Source organism: Engystomops pustulosus, chromosome 2 (assembly GCF_040894005.1).
Source record: "Engystomops pustulosus chromosome 2, aEngPut4.maternal, whole genome shotgun sequence".
NCBI classification, from domain to species: Eukaryota; Metazoa; Chordata; class Amphibia; order Anura; family Leptodactylidae; genus Engystomops; species Engystomops pustulosus.
In genome coordinates this window covers 127,186,900-127,205,144 of record NC_092412.1, presented here as the reverse complement: position 1 = coordinate 127,205,144, position 18,245 = coordinate 127,186,900, and the positions used below count along the sequence as shown (strand labels likewise).

At 43.8% G+C, this 18,245-nt stretch overlaps 1 protein-coding gene across 7 annotated transcripts in view; it reads left to right on the top strand.

Annotated features, from left to right (window-relative positions):
• Positions 1-18,245, top strand: part of LOC140118429 (ras GTPase-activating protein 4-like) — a 132,012-nt gene that overhangs the window by 71,699 nt on the left and 42,068 nt on the right. For all 7 annotated transcript variants that reach the window (XM_072136332.1, XM_072136329.1, XM_072136334.1 and 4 more), the window contains one exon: positions 16,183-16,312. In XM_072136332.1, the coding sequence (XP_071992433.1) occupies positions 16,183-16,312 (130 nt within the window). The remainder of the gene's footprint in view (positions 1-16,182; positions 16,313-18,245) is intronic.

Below are 18,245 nucleotides of genomic sequence, written 5' to 3'. Positions count from 1 at the left end.
CAGACAGATTCCGGCAACGGGGCCAAGATGCTGTTTTCTCTGAAATAATTTTCTGTTCTACACTCCAGCGCAGTTTTTCCTGATATTTACAGGTGGGGTTCACGTCTAGTCTTACATACGTCTCCGTGTCCAGTAGCTGGCGCAGGGCCTCTTTTTCATTTGCTGTCCTGGTCATTAGTACCACGTTTCCCCCCTTGTGCACTCCACGATCTCAGCGCACGTACCGACCTTGTGGTGAAGCCTGGGAGGGGTCTGAGCTCGAGTTCCACTCATTCGTGCAGTATCTTAATACAGTCAACACGATGAACATGCGATTTACATCGGTGTTTGGGGACCAACGCTTAGATTTCCTTGATGTGCGGATTACAGAGTCTGAGGGTAGGCTTGGTACCACGGCGTTCCGTAAGCCTACAGCCACCAACTCCCTTCTGCACTATGGTAGCTTTCACCCGGAGCATACGAAGACCAGCCTACCAGTCAGTTTTTCCGGTTGAGACAAATTAATAGTGACAAAGGCAAGTTCCAAACTCAAGCAGAGGAGCTGAAGGATAGGCTTAGAGACTGGGGATACCCAACAGGACTACTGGAGGAGGCACAGAGAAAGGCAATGGATGTCCCCCGTAGGGATTTGCTCAGGGGCAGGAGTAGGGCCCCAGGGGGATAGAGGGAGTGGGAGAGAATAGGTTTACCTTCTCCTTCAGATACTCCCCTTGTGAGAGGGCCATACGATCAGCCATTCAAAGGAATTGGCATATCCTCAACCAGGATCCTGATCTAGCTAGCGTTTCAGGTGCTAGACCGCTTATTGCTTTTAGGAGAAGCACTACTATTAGAGACAAATTGTTCCACAGTAGACCCCCCACCAGGGGGAGGGACATGGTTATCTAGGGATCTACCCACTGGGAATCACAGATGTGGTCACTGCAACTACTGTAATCTAAATGGTCAACTAAAGGTGGTAGAGTTGGGAGGAGTGAGACAAGTAGTGAAGTCGTTGATAACCTGCCGTTCGGACTTCGTGGTGTATGTGGTGTACTGCCTCTGTGGTCGCTTTTATATCGGGAAAACCATCAGGAAGTTATTTACCCGATTCAGGGAGCACCAAAGGTCTATTACTAAAGGTAATGGAAGTCCCCACCTGATTGAACATGTACAACAAGAACATGGGGGCAACCCAGATGTTCTTAAGTTCTCAGGCATTGAGAGGATTGAGCATAGGGGTGTGGGAGGTGATCGTGCAAAATTCCTCTTACAGAAGGAGAGCAGGCTCATCAGTAAATGTGGGGCTCTGGGCCCCCTGGGGCTTAATGACCGCAATGAGCTCAATGTATTTTTGTGATTTTTACCATTTCTTCTTTCTTCTTCTTTCTTTCTCCTTTTTTCCCCCCTATACTGGTTAGGCTACCTTGGCCATTCAATTCCTAAATTCAGGAAATACAGTAAGCCTGCTATCGATTCATCATAAAATGCTTAGCAGGGGAACATATGCTTACATAGCACCCCGCGATCAGTAGAGGCACAGGTGCTCATATAGCACCTTGCGTTCCCCACATTCTTTAGGTCCCAGGGTTGTTTTAATAGTTCTTTGGAAAAAAGTGTTATTTAGCATGAATTGACGACTAGATCGGCGCAGCCAGAGTATCTCTTTGCTTTTAACTTCAGCAGTGGGATTGGACCTCCGGTCCGGGTTTTGGAAGGTTTTCCATGCCGGACTTGGTGATTTATGATCCTCCCGCTTACCTGAACAGTTTTAATTATCACCTGGTTGTCACACATACCTTGTCTCCTTGTGTACGCATAAGGATATTGATGTGTATCACTTAATTTTTGTCGCGGTGTTATCGTCACAGGTGTTGTTATCACGTTGCTAGGTATGGCCACGCCCACCCGCGGTCACATGTGTTTTAGCGATGACGTGGAGGGGCGGGGCCATCGGCTTGAGAAAACGCCACAGCGTGCGAAACGGCTCCGTAGCCGGAATCTGTCTGTTTACCCCCCTGCATGCTTCCCTACCAATAAAGGACGCTTTTCCTGCACATGGAACCGGTGAGTGCCGTCATCTTTTTCTATGTTTATGTATGGATATCTGCTTACACACACTGACTGAGCAGCGCTGGGAAGTCCTGCCGTGATCACCCCTGTCCCTGGAGAATCGGGCTGTGTATTGAGTTGTCAGTGGTACCGTTGGGACTGTGCCCGCCGGAGACATTTCTCTATTTCATATCATATATTATTAGATTACAAGGATTTCTCAAAATATAGATCACATGATCACTAGTAAAATCAAGGTAGTGTTTTATTTGATATTCTTTACCTTCATGTTGGAATTTTTCTCCCTTTAGCATGTAAGAACAATTCACACATGCTCTACAAGGAAAACTCCCTGTGCGTTTCTTGCCATAGATCTCTATTTGAATATTTGCTCTCACTACTTTGTCTTGTTGAAGTTTTGATGTTTGCCTTTTTACTTATGTTTTTGTAATAGATTCAGTCTGTCTCTTCCTAACACTGTCAATTTTTTCAATCACTTTTTTGGGGTAGCCCCTTTTACCGAACTTGTCACTAATGCATTGCATGTTTTTGTCAAATCCATGTGCTTGGCTACTGTCTAATCTGAGTAAAGTGTTTTTATCTGAGGGTTTAGTGTACAAATTCATAATTTGTCATTGGAAAGGTCTGTTTAACCCGTATTGTTTTGGCTGAATATCCTAAAGGTATGTGTTCGACTGAATTATTTTTTTCTCCATTTCTTTTCTTGAAGAAACAAATTAGATTCCCAGTGGGGAAGTATGATAGCTTTCAAAAACAAATTAATTCATAGCTGACAAAAATAGTAATAGAAAAAGGAAATGTAAATGGCCAGTGCAAACAACTTAATGCTGTTTTACTGTATTCCCTAATACCCATTACCAGGGCTGTATTTAGTGTTGATGCTGCTCTAGGCACTCTCAGTTCTTACCAGGGTTGGACTGGGGTGCCTGGGGCCCACCAGTGAAATTGATTTTGGGGGCCCACCTACTACTACATATAAATATTCTGGGATGAGGGAATTTATACGCACTAGCGGGGGCAGTGAAGCAAAGGATAAGCTAAGCCCTTTCTCCCTCCTTTTCTGCTAGTGCTTGGCTCTTGGTTTGTGTACAGGGGCTGCAGTGGTGACCTTACCTCAGGAAATTAATGCTAGGGAAAAGTATAAGACACCCCTGGTGTCCCGGGCTTCTGCTGGTGGCTGGGCTGTGGTTAGGGATAGTATAAGAGTTACCCCTGGTGTCCCGGGCTTCTGCTGGTGCCTGGGCTGTGGTTAGGGATAGTATAAGAGTTACCTCTGGTTTCCTGGGCTTTCTGCTGCTAGCTGGGCTGTGGTTAGGGATAGTATAAGAGTTACCCCTGGTGTCCCGGGCTTCTGCTGGTGCCTGGGCTGTGGTTAGGGATAGTATAAGAGTTACCTCTGGTTTCCTGGGCTTCTGCTGGTCGCTGAGCTGTGGTTAGGGATAGTATAAGAGTTACCCCTGGTGTCTGGGCTGTGGTTAGGGATAGTATAAGAGTTACCCCTGGTGTCCCGGGCTTCTGCTGGTGGCTGGGCTGTGGTTATGGATAGTATAAGAGGTGCCCCTGGTGTCCCGGGCTTTCTGCTGGTGGCTGGGCTGTGGTTAGGGATAGTATAAGAGTTACCCCTGGTGTCCCGAGCTTCTGCTGGTGGCTGGGCTGTGGTTATGGATAGTATAAGAGTTACCCCTGGTTTCCCGGGCTTTCTGCTGGTGGCTGAGCTGTGGTTAGGGATAGTATAAGAGTTACCCCTGGTGTCCCGGGCTTTTTGCTGGTGGCTGGGCTGTGGTTAGGGATAATATAAGAGTTACCCCTGGTGTCCCGGGCTTTCTGCTGGTGGCTGAGCTGTGGTTAGGAATAGTATAAAAGTTACCCCTGGTGTCCCGGGCTTTCTGCTGGAGGCTGGGCTGTGGTTAGGGATAGTATAAGAGTTACCCCTGGTTTCCCGGACTTTCTGCTGGTGGCTGGGCTGTGGTTAGGGATAGTATAAGAGTTACCCCTGGTGTCCCGGGCTTTCTGCTGGTGGCTGGGCTGTGGTTAGGGATAGTATAAGAGTTACCCCTTCCAATAAGGAAATGCTGAAAACCATTAGAAGAACTGATGACAATAACCCTACTCTGGCGTCCCTGCACCACATAGACAAGTCACACCTGGCTCTCTGACCCTATAGATAGATATAGATAGCCGTCTCACACTAGAAGGTAAGTCAGGGATTACAATACTGATCGGACACAGGAAGAAGTAGCATCTAGCACCTCACAGGTGACATGTCTTCTCCTTCACGTCCAGAATCATCGTAAAATTTGGTTGCAGAATTTTCTGGCAGATGTGTTCAGCTCTGGGAAGCAGATCTCCCTCACTGCGCCCCTAAAATTACAGTATAATGTCACCTGGATAAAACAATGTCATACACACTGCCCCTCCCCCCAGATTTTAATAAGGCCCCCCATACAAACAGCTAGTCCCCCTTCAATTTTTATTAAGGCCCCTGATACACACTGCCACCCCCCCCCCTCCATATTTTATTAAGGCCCCTGATACACACTGCCATCCCCCCCTCCATATTTTATTAAGGCCCCTGATACACACTGCCATCCCCCCCTCCATATTTTATTAAGGCCCCTGATACACACTGCCACCCCCCCCCCCTCCATATTTTATTAAGGCCCCTGATACACACTGCCATCCCCCCTCCATATTTTATTAAGGCCTCTGATACACACTGCCACCCCCCCCTGCATATTTTATTAATGCCCCCCATGCAAACTGCTATCCCCACTCCTTTTTTATTAAGGCCCCCGCCCCATACATGCTGCCATTCCCTCCGGCATCTAAGGTCTGAGTGCACTCAGCCATTGGCAGGGGCCTCCCATGCAGGGGTGAATAATTTAAGCCTTTATGCTGCCCGAGGCGAGCCATAGAGAGACACCGCCCCCCCCCATATATGTAATATATAAGGGTTCATTCACACTGCCGTCTGCAGGGACGTACATGGGCCCCAAATCTGCGGCCGCATATATACGTCCCCATTGACGGCAATGGTGGCGCGGTGGCGGTACGGGGCCGAACATGTGTGACACCGTTCCACACCCCACACCAGGAAAAGATAGAACATGCTCCTATGGAGGGAGGAGGGGGTCACCTCCTCTCCAGCACACAGCGGTATGCTCGCACGGTGGGCATACCGCATGTGAATGCAGCCTAAGGGAGTGTCAGGACCAGATCCATCATATTGGTTTGGTGTGAAAATAAAGCAATGCAAAATGCATAAAGAATACCGCCATGCAGTACAAAATGCATACAGCGTGCCACCATGTAGTACAAAATACTTACAGCGTAATGCCATGTAGTACAAAATGCATACAGAGTACCACCATGCAGTACAAAATACATACAGAGTACCGCCATGTAGTACAAAATACATACAGCGTACCGCCATGTAGTACAAAATACATACAGCGTACCGCCATGTAGTACAAAATACATACAGCGTACCGCCATGTAGTACAAAATACATACAGCGTACCGCCATGTAGTACAAAATACATACAATGTACCACCATGTTATATAAATACATACAGAGTTCCGCCATGTAGTATAAAATTCATAAAGTACCGCCATGTAGTACAAAACAGATACAGCCAGCAACCACTGTATACAGCTCCACCAGCAATCAGTGTATACAGCTCCCCCAGCAACCACTGCGTACAGCTCCCATTAATCAGTGTATTCAGCTCCCCCAGCAACCACTGTATACAGCTCCCCCAGCAATCAGTGTATACAGCTCCCCAGCAATCAGTGTATACAGCTCCCCCAGCAACCACTGTATACAGCTCCCCCAGCAATCAGTGTATACAGCTCCCCCAGCAACCACCGTATACAGCTCCCCCAGCAATCACCGTATACAGCTCCCCCAGCAACCACTGTATACAGCTCCCCCAGCAACCACTGTATACAGCTCCCCCAGCAACCACTGTATACAGCTCCCCCAGCAATCACTATATACAGCTCCCCCAGCAATCAGTGTATACAGCTCCTTTAGCAATCACCATATACAGCTCCCCCAGCAACCACTGTATACAGCTCCCCCAGCAATCACCGTATACAGCTCCCCCAGCAATCACTATATAAAGCTCCCCCAGCAATCACTGTATACAGCTCCCCCAACAATCACTATATACAGATCCCCCAGCAACCACTGTATGCAGCTCCCCCAGCAACCACTATATACAGCTTCCCCAGCAATCACTATATAAAGCTCCCCCAGCAATCACTATATACAGCTCCCCCAGTAATCACTATATATAAATATACACACACACACATTACATATTACACCTATATATAAACCTATTTCATGTTATACCTGTATATACGCACACATCACACCTATATCTACCCCCTTTACATGGTATACCTGCATATACACACATATACATATATCACATGTAAAACCTGTATATACACATACATGACACCTATATATATACACACAACTAATACATGTGATACCATTATATACACACACATATAGAACACATTACACCTATATATACAGCTGTTACCAGTCTATATACAAGCACATGACATGTTGGAAGACACACACATATACACATGTCACTTACCTGATATCCAGCAGGGGATCCAGGTGTCAGGGGATGCATCAAGCAGTGGATGGAGCTGTCTCCTTTGTGCTGCAGGCCCGGGCTGGTGGGCGGGGCTTCTCCTGTCAGCTCTGCCCGGGCTGCACCTCCAAGGAGACCAGCCACATGTTTGAATGTGGCGCTCCCATGCCTCCTCGCTCCTCCAGGCTGCCTCTGTGCTAGTGACACAGGAAGCGCTAGCAAGGGCTTCCTGTGTCACAGCAGCGCTGCACAGGACGTCCTGCGCGGCGCTGTAAGCAATAGTACTTGCATCTGAATGATGCAAGTACTATTGTTAGTAGTAGAGAAGCAGCCTCGACTAAGGCCCATGCCATTGTGACAGGAGTCGGGGCCCACCGGGGGATTCACCGCCCCCCCGGCGGGCCAGACCGACCCTGGTTCTTACGCCCCCTATTGTTGCTGTCAAGCTTACGCCTCTGTCCATAACCCCCAGAACATCACTAGAAGAGAGCAGCGCTGGACCAAGGATGAGGTGCCTCTAATGCCCTACTTCTAGCATTAGACTCGAGCACTGCGGGAGGAGTATCTCCTGATCACATTTGTGTTTACAGTGAAACCCTTGTGATCAGGAATGTGAGTGTGATTAGCACTCGGCCCCCCTCCACCCACTGTTTCTGTATCTATGCAGAGGGGCAGCAGTAACCTCACAATCAGACCGGCAAGCGTTGCAGGTCCTGGCTGTGGTCTATGTAATGCTTACACAGGCCGCAGATAGAATCTACCCAGGGAGCATGCAGTAGTCACTGCTGCATCTCTGTATACATACCAAGACCAGGGGTGACGGGAGGCACAGCAATGGAGTGGAGCACTAGAGGAGGTAAGTACAATTACTATGTAGTTTCTACAGGTTCCCCACTTCACTGGTAAAAAATATAAAAGTCTGGCCAACCCCTTTAATCATGAAGGTCGGGTATGTATCTATATATATTATATATAGACATGTATAAATCTATATATTTATATGTATACAGACATGTATAGTACATTAAAACAAAACCAAAATCTAGCTCATTGTTGTATATTGAGCACAGAATTGTGAGCTAATGTGTAATATCAGCACTTCCTGTAAATTCTGCAACTCACACATGATGGGGCACATTAACTTGCCCGATCCCTGCACGAGAGATGTCCGTCGGGGATGAAGTTTGCCGTGATTTACTACTAGCGTACACTGATGTCCTGTATGTGTCGCTTCCCCGCTCAGGTCCGCTGGACTTCTTCTTCCTGGTGGATGTAAGTGCTTAGCTTGCGACACAATTTTAGATGTTAAATCTCGCGCGTTGTCTGAATCCATCAGGTCGTCCGACGGCCCGCTCCCCAATTTGTGTCAGGTAAAAGCCGCCGCAATTGCCACACAATCTAATCGCATTCAACACAATCCCCTGCACGATCCCCGAAAAGTCGGGAAACCCGTCAAAAATGCGGCCGCAGGACCCTTAGTAAATAACCCCGATGTTTTTGATGGAGGGAATTATCGTCCATCTTCTTCTATCAGGAGGATACGTCAGCTTCTTCTCGCCAGAAGTCAGCTTTACAGATTTAGAAACACAAAAAAGCTAGATTTCTCATTTTATCAACTCCTCCACCTTCATATGACATATTGAATAGTGTTCTGTTGTTCCCCTAGAAATCACAGACCCTACAGAGGCAATTGTCACATCACATGACCCCACTAGTTGCAGTGTTGCCTCCAAGTAGCCAGTGTTGACCCTAAGTAGTCACTATGCTGTCCCATGCCTCGGTAGCCAGTGCTGCCCCTGTAATCAGTGTGCCAGACCCATACCCCAGTAGTAACAGTGCTGTTAAAAAAACATACTTATTTAGCTCCCCTCTGTGTCTTCTTTAGAGGTCCGGTGTAGGTGCCGAATCTGACCATGGTCACACAGGAGCACGACTTGCTATATTACAGACATTAAGAAAGGCTGTGGGTTATAATGAGCCTACCTGTGTGACCATGGTCAGATTTCTGTCCACTAGTAGTACACATAGAAGCTTCCTATAGCATGACAGCAAGCAGAAATCTAGAAAACTTTGAGGAATTGCTACAGAAAGTATATTGGAAAATTGTATAACTATTTATCATAAAAAGAATGACTACCGGTAATATGCTGTAATGGGAACACCCCTTTACACCTCATTTTTATTATTATTGCCATGAGTCAGGACTGTAGTTTTGTCTTTAGAAAGGTTTAAAAGAAAAGGTTAAAGTATAGTTCTCCATTATTTCATTATTTTCAAAATAATAGATATGATGTTAGTTCTGCAGCTTTAAGAGATAGTCTGAGCCGTTGAGATTTTAAATCGATAAACATTACAATATTTTTTATCCATATAGAAGTGCATATAATATTTTGGAAATATACATGAATTTTAGACTCCCGTAAAATACTTATTATGCTCCTGTGTAATAACAAAGAATCCTATAGTTATATGAATTCTGAAATGTGGGGGGAACATTTAGTGTTTTTTGTTGGTTTGCTGCATAGGAAACTATGAGTCATCTTTATATATCATTTTATGACTCTTATGATCTTCAGGTTAATAGAAGTGCATGTATTGTTCAGGTTCTTGTTATTATTACATGATTTTCTTAAGAAGAAGCAGGGAACCCATTGTCTCAGATAGGAAGTGACTACTGGATCTCTGCATGCCATTTATTTCATTTCTGCTATTAGCAAGATATGAGTGAGAGAGAAGCAGTCAGTTGCTGGGAGATAGTATAAATCTGATGGAGGTGTAAAGTGAGACTGGCGAGAAGAAATAAAAGGTTAATGTGGTGGGGGCGTATGTTAGTAAATGGCGATAATAAGGGTTCCTGCGTGTTTTCGTTTTGGGTAATTGCTTTATGACCATATAACAGCCAGGATATTTTGTCACAATCTATGTTTATTTTTACAAGCTCAATTGAACAGTTAATAAAAGTCTCATGTTGTTCATAGAGAAAAACTGTGTGGTTGTGTAGGAGGCCTACAGTAAGCAAGGATAACTATATATTGACTATGTAAGTGGGTTAGAATTGTATTTTAGTTAAAGAACCTGCTGATATAATCATATGCCTAATAGCTTTCTTCCAAAAGAAAAAACTGTCTCTGTAGTTCCATGCTGTTCTGTGCTGATGAGAGGCAAAAAGTTAGACACATCTCTCTAGAGATGTCCTTTTTCTTTTTGTTAAAAAATCCTTGTGTGTAGCAAGATCTGTAAAGTATTGGCCATTGACTATATGGTAGTTAACTCCATCAGTTGGCACCACAAACTATACGGTTGTTGCCTACACTTGTTGACACTATAGAGACTATACACTATGGTGTATTCCAATCTGAAAAGGTAGGGGCCAAGAGCTAAGCAGTCTGCAGCACAGACTAGTTTGGATGCATTTCAAAAAGCAACACATAACGTAAGCCCAACCTCTGGGACTACACAGAGGATTCTGTCTGGGTGCAAGGTAAGTTATAACACACAATTATATTGTAATCATAATGCTCAGAGCAAGCAGAAAGGCATATTACAATGCAGATTTGATGAGCTTCTGCAACCTGTCTTTAGTGAAAATGAGGTCCCTAGTGACAGGTTCCCTTTCAATTTTTCCAAGCATCTATAAGGCTCCATGCTCACTGTTGTAACACTCAGTACCATCAGTTTGTGACAACATTTTTAAAAAATGGATATTTGATGTTCTAAAACTTCTACAAAACATTGCAACTATAACTGAGCGAACACAATGTCAATGTCATTCTAATCAGAAGCTTTTATTATTCATTGAGCCATTATAGCAATGATGAGTTAGTTGTGAGATGAATCCTGATAGATACCTTTAAATTATTATAGATCCAACAGATTTCTATCTGCATATTGTGGCAGCCAAAACCAAATGAAACAGAGCTTAGTGGTAGAATGGGTCATATACTTCTAGAAAGTTGGGGGGGGGGGGGGCATATTTTCTCCTTCTGTTTAAGATGTAACTGAAGCTGCAACCATAAAACTAAGTAAATAGATATTCTGGCTGAACATGGAACAGATTGTATTCCCAGAATGTTATATATTTCTTGAATCTGCTCTGTTGAGCAACGTTAACTTTTATAAAGACCAGTATGTCATAGCAGTGAGTAAATGTTAGTTTGGCAAATCCCAGGCTTATTGTTCTACAGTACCCAATCAATAAGTTCTATTTCAAATGATAGAAGCAAAACAATGCCCATTTGGTTTATTTTCCGAACAGTTGAGAAAGCACAAAACAGTTAAACTTGTCTCTGGCAACATAAAGATGTACTTAGATTGCAAGTTATCGCCCTAATTATAAATGTACACTTTTTGTACATGCTCAGTAGTAAAACACCTCTTCTACAGATAAGAGGAAAAAGGTACTGAGTAGGAATGCCTGCATTTATCTCATTTATCTATATTTATCTGCATTAAAGCGAACCTTTCAGCAGAAAGGCAGAGATTTTATCAAGCTCTCTCTTCATCAGAAATCCTGATTCACTCTTATTGATGGCCCTACATCCAGAGACCTCACTAACCAGATCTCCTGAAATCTGATGCATGATATCAATCACAGAGAAGGAGGTGTTCAGAGCTCCCCACCTTGACTTCTGTGTTAAACTCTCCTCCTCCTTTACTTTATGCAACCAATTTACAGCCCACTTCAAATTAGATTTTCTGGATGCTGCCACCACACAGGACCATGATAGAAAAACAAAAAATAGAAGGTGTTACACTGCTTGACACTATTATGGTAGTGGTCTTTTATGCCAATTTCTGATGACAGGTTCCCTTTAAGCTAACCCTAATAAGCCCCCTTGTTTCACTGCACTATGCCATCCTGAGGCTAAAGGTTCAACTTGCCTTATTATTCATGGCTCGCAAAAGATATCCTCTTGAAATTCCTCTAAAGCAACCTGGATGTTTGTAAGGCCCGCTATCAGTTTTGGGAAAATACTCTGCTCAAAAAAATAAAATGAACACTCAAATGACACATCCTAGATCTAAATGAATGAAATATTCTCAGTGAATACTTTGTTCTGTACAAAGTTGAACGTGCTGACAACATACTGTATAAACTTGTGTATAAGCCGAGTTTTTCAGCACTTGGCTTATACACGAGTCAATAAAAAAACCATGAATACTAACCCTCCGGCGAGCTGATGCTTGTAACGGCTCCCAAACCTCATTGTGGCTCCTGGCGGCTCCTCTTCGGTCTTCTCTCTGCTCTATTAACTGGTAGAGCTGCTCCTTGCGATCTGCCGGCAACCGCATATGATTTGGCGGTGTCGCCGCTAACGACGTCATAGTGTGCGACGGCTGGCAATGAAGCATCTCTGCCGGCTAATAGAGCAGAGAGATGATGGAAGAGGAGCCGCCAGGAGCTGCGACGAGGATCAGGAGCCGTGACAAGCATTGGAGCGCTGGAGGGTGAGTATTTAAGTTTGTTTTTTTTAAGTGCTGGGCCGGCTGGCTGTATACTACTGGGGGTGGGCTGGCTGTATACTACTGGGGGCGGGCTGTATACTACATGGGGCTGGCTGGCTGTATATTACATGGGGGCTGGCTGGCTGTATACTACATGGGGCTGGCTGGCTGTATATTACATGGGGGCTGGCTGACTGTATACTACATGGGGCTAGCTGGCTGTATACTACTGTGGGCTGACTGGCTGTATACTACGGGGGACTGACTGGTTGTATACTACTGGGGGCTGGCTGTATACATGGGGCTGGCTATATACTACTGGGGGCTGGCTGGCTATATACTACTGGGGGGTGGCTGGCTTTATACTACAGGGGGCTGGCTACATACTACTGGGGGCTGGCTATATACTACTGGGGGCTGGCTGGCTATCTACTGGGAGACTGGGACCAATGCATTTCCCACCCTCAGCTTATACTCAAGTCAATAGGTTTTCCCAGTTTTTGGTGGTAAAATTAGGGGTCTCGGCTTATACTCGGGTTGGCGTATACTCGAGTATATACGGTAATCACCAAAAAAATTATCAATGGAAATCCAATTTATTGATTAACCAATGGAGGTCTGGATTTGGAGTCACCCACAAACTTAAAGTGAAAAAGACACTACAGGCTCATACAACTTTGATGCAATGTCTGTAAAACAAGTCAAAATGAGGCTCAGTATTGTGAGTGGTTTCCACATGCCTGTATGACCTCACTACAACGCCTTAGCAACCCACACAAGTGCCTCGGGTAGTGCAGCTCATCCAGGATGGCACATCACTGCGAACTGTGGCAAGAAGGTTTGCTGTGTCTGTCAGAGTAGTATCCATAGCCTGGAGGCGCTACCAGGAGACAAGCCAGTACACCGGACGTTAAAGGGGGACATAGGATCCAGAAGCAGGACAGCTACATCTTTGTACAAAGAGGAACAGGAGGAGCACTGTCAGAGCTAATTAAAATAACCCCCCACCGGTCAAAAAAGTGCATGTATCTACACACCGACTCCATGAGGAAGGTGTGAGGGCCCAATGTCCACAGATGGGACTTACAAACCAACACCGTGCAGAATGCTTGCCATTTGCCAGAGAACACCAGGATTGGTAAATTCTCAACTGGTGCCCTGTGCCCTTCACAGATGAAAGCTGGTGACACTGAGCATGTCACAGACATCACAGAGTCTGGAGATGCTGTGGAGAGAGATTTCCTGCCTGCAACATCCTTAAGCATGACCTCTTTGGCTGTGTGGCAGTAATGGTGTGGGGTGGTGTTTCTTTGGAGGGTCACACAGCCCTCCGTGTGCTTGCCAGAGGTAGCCTGAATGCCATTTCCATAGTTGGCATAGTTGAGGAGGTGAGATCCTCAGACCGTTTGTGACACATATGCTTGTGCAGTTGGCCCTGGGTTCCTCCTAATGCAGGACAATGCTTGACCTCATGTGACTGGAGTGTATCAGCAGTTATTGCAAGATCAAGGCATTGAATCTATGGACTGGCCCAATAGTTCCCCAGACCTAAATCCTATTGAGCACATCTGGGACATCATGTCTGCTCCATCCACCAACGTCACATTGCACCACAGACTGTCCAGGGAACCTTTCACCAAGGCACTATATTCCATCTATCACAGGTTTCAAAAACCTATAAGATGACAAAAGCGTATGTGCTTTTGTCATGTTTGTTGGATGTGTATATAATTTAATATTTAATATAGTATAGTACAGTTTTCATATATCTGGGCCTGTGGCTTTGGAGCTTGCCCATGAACTTACACACATGGACAAAATTGTTGGTACTCCTCGTTTAATGAAAAAAAATCCACAATGGAAATAAATTGAATCTGACAAAAGTAAAAATAAATTTCATTTCTATAAAAATGAACAAGTGAAAGGTAGACATTGCTTTTCAACCATGCTTCAACAGAATAAAAAAAAATATAAACCTCATGAAACAGGCCTGGACAGAAATGATGGTTCCATTAACTTATCATATTTTGTTGCGTAATTTTTTGAGGCAATCTCTGCAATCAAGCAATTTCTGTAATTTACAATAAAACTTTTGCACCGCTTTCTGACACTGGGCAACACATTTCTCTCTAGAATTTCTTAATAGTCTTAATATTTAATTGCACCCTGCACAGATTCAAGACAGTCTGTGACAGATGCAGCATAGCAGCCCCAGAACATAACAAAGCCTCCTCCATGTTTCACAATAGGAACAGTGTCCAGGTGGTGCAATCTGACATTGATATTCCTTGAGTTTGAGGTTCACTTTTAATCTATTTAGAAGTTTTTCTTTTGTTACCATTTGTATTATTCGTCTCTTTGATTTCTCATCAATTTTCCTTCCAGGCCATGCCCAAGGAGGTCGATTACAGTCCCATAGATGTTTAATGTACACTCACCGGCCACTTTATTAGGTACACCTGGCCAACTGCTCGTTAACACTTAATTTCTAATCAGCCAATCACATGGCGGCAACTCAGTGCATTTAGGCATGTAGACATGGTCAAGACGATCTCCTGCAGTTCAAACCGAGCATCAGTATGGGGAAGAAAGGTGATTTGAGTGCCTTTGAACGTGGCATGGTTGTTGGAGCCAGAAGGGCTGATCTGAGTATTTCGGAAACTGCTGATCTACTGGGATTTTCACGCACAACCATCTCTAGGGTTTACAGAGAATGGTCCGAAAAAGAAAAAACATCCAGTGAGCGGCAGTTCTGTGGGCGGAAATGCCTTGTTGATGCCAGAGGTCAGAGGAGAATGGGCAGACTGGTTCGAGCTGATAGAAAGGCAACAGTGACTCAAATGGCCACCCGTTACAACCAAGGTAGGCAGAAGAGCATCTCTGAACGTCAAACTTTGAGGCAGATGGGCTACAGCAGCAGAAGACCACACTGGGTGCCACTCCTTTCAGCTAAGAACAGGAAACTGAGGCTACAATTTGCACATGCTCATCGAAATTGGACAGTAGAAGATTGGAAAAACGTTGCCTGGTCTGATGAGTCTCTATTTCTGCTGCAACATTTGGATGGTAGGGTCAGAATTTGGCATCAACAACATGAAAGCATGGATCCATCCTGCCTTGTATCAACGGTTCAGGCTGGTGGTGGTGGTGTCATGGTGTGGGGAATATTTTCTTGGCACTCTTTGGGTCCCTTGGTACCAATTGAGCATCGTTGCAACGCCACAGCCTACCTGAGTATTGTTGCTGACCATATCCATCCCTTTATGACCACAATGTACCCAACATCTGATGGCTACTTTCAGCAGGATAATGCGCCATGTCATAAAGCTGGAATCATCTCAGAATGGTTTCTTGAACATGACAATGAGTTCACTGTGCTCAAATGGCCTCCACAGTCACCAGATTTCAAGCCAATAGAGCATCTTTGGGATGTGGTGGAACGGGAGGTTTGCATCATGGATGTGTAGCCGACAAATCTGCAGCAACTATGTGATGCCATCATGTCAATATGGACCAAAATCTCTGAGGAATGCTTCCAGCACCTTGTTGAATCTGTGCCACGAAGAATTGAGGCAGTTCTGAAGGCAAAAGGGGGTCCAACCCGTTACTAGCATGGTGTACCTAATAAAGTGGCCGGTGAGTGTAAATCAAGGCAGATGAAATTTGAACCAATGATTGTCGCCTACCGACATACTGAAAACACAGAGGTTGTTTTAATTTGATACAGATTCTTTGCTCTGTATATGTTGAGAGTGAGGCAGCACATTTCTAATGCCTCAGTGTACCACGTTGATAACATATAAATTTCCCACCAACTGGTTATTTTATTACTCCAACCTGCTCCACTGCCATGATGAAGACTTGTGGTATTAAATCCAAATTAAACCTCAAATGTGAAAGATGTGAATTAAGGAAAATTACAAAAACGAGTTCTTTATTATCAGTTTATCTGATATATGATGTTTTGTAGTCTAGTGCCTTATGGAAGGTTTCAGTACAACAAGCATTATAATTCATATGAGTACCATATATAAATGTTTTAGTAAATGTCATTTATTTCCACAGGTTTTAACGGCTGGCTGAATCTAACAGAAATTGATCCTGATGAAGAAGTTCAAGGGGAAATCCATCTTAAGATTGAAATATTTGGCAGTGATTTGGCAAGAAAACTACGATGTATAGTGTTTGAGGCAAGGTAAGGTAGTGGGGAAAGAAATCAGCTAGACCCAAAGGCAAGTGTATTTTATCTTGGTACTTTAGGTTTACATGACATGTCAATGAACTGAGCTGCTTGATACATTTTTTATGGGAACTTGATGACTGGCATTGCTATTTTAGTTCTATACAGTTTCTGGGGAACATGCATTTTTTTGTAATATCAGACAACCCTTCAACCGTTTTCTGTCCATGCCATATTTTGTCTTTGTGATTGTATTTTTGCTTCCTTTCTTTAAAAATCTGGACTGTTTAACCTGTTAGATCTCACGGTCCATGATGTGACTGTGGTATCTACAAACCTGGTGAGGGAGGGGGCTCCCTCCCCGTTCCTATTGGCACCCCTTGAAGCCGCCTTCTCGGCTAGACAGCTGGGGACCTAATGATCCCTGGGTCTGTCATCGGCATGTGCCTGTTTGATCTAGCCCCTGGCAGGACCAAGCTGTCTGCCTGTCAGCCTATGTAAGTGTATAGGCTGTCATTACTAATGCACTGCAATTCATGGTTATTGAAGTGCATTAGTATGAACACATGATCACATGATTAGTAGTTCATGTCCCATTACTTTACAAATGGCCATGATCCTTGCCAAGATAGTGGCTCACATTGAAGTTGTTAGCCGTAATTGTTTTCTGCAATATGCAGCAGATACTCTGGCTGTATGGATAGGGCTCGGCCCATGAACCCTCTCCATACGCTACCTTGCCGCCTGGCAGCATACTGTTACAACAGTTTGTGGCAAGGTTAATGGAAGTAGACAAATTTCCAGTTGTCATATGAATTTGCCAGTTTGGAATGTGTGGATAGATCCGTTGGTCATTAGATTAGGACACAGAAGAAAAAATATTCATCCAGCTTCCACTTTTTTAAAATAAAATTATATTATTTATTTCATCTCATTTAAACACAAAATAGGTCATAGGTACGAATGGTAAAAAAAATATATGCATGAAGGAGAAACAGCTGAGCAATGTGTTTTAAACTGAAACGTTCTTTATCAAGCAAACTTGATAATGAATGTTTTAGTTTGAAAAGCATGGTAGCTGGATGAATATGTTCTTCTGTTTTCTATGGTAAATATGGATCCCCATCATTAGACAGCCCCAAATCCACCTATTATAAAGGGATAAGCCACATTGAATTTTATATCCTGGATGCTTTACATTCTGTCTGTATCTAGCCCCTTAACAAGTGAATACAGTTAAAGCTGATGGCACCAATGGGTTAATTTTGCCCAGGGCCACTCTGAAACCTGCACATATTCTAAAGTACTCTATGCTTTCCAACTGAATTTTTTTTTCTTTTTACAAGCTGTACAAATAGAAAATCATTGATTCAAATCTGTTGCCCTGTGCTTATTCATCTTCTAGCCAGAATAATATAATTATGTGATGATTCACAAAATGATGCAGCCACCAATGCAGAATTATAAAAAAAAATCTTTACAGCTTCACGGTTAATATCACTACTTCAATGCCTGGGGTAACTTTGTTGAAAGTTATTGATTTAATGCTAACATTGTTAGCAACGAATAAAACACTAATGTTACTGTGCTGTAGAACATAGAAAAAACATATGATGATATACCGACTGCTTTTCTGATGCAAACACTATTTCTTATCACAATAAGAAGCGGAGAAAAGTAATTTACTAACTTAATTTAGCATATTTAATGCTAAGATTACAACTATGGTTACATCTAAAAAATTATTATTTATGCAATAATTGAACTACATTTACTGCAATACTAGGAGCCATGTTGAATGTATAATATATTGTGTTTTCCCTTCACATGTGTTTATTTATCTATGAAACTTCTCGAGAAATACGCTAATGCCATGGACTAAATCTTTCAATGAAATTGGAATCTGTTGTTATGTGGTGTTTTCTCTGGTGACCTAGAAATTAAGGTC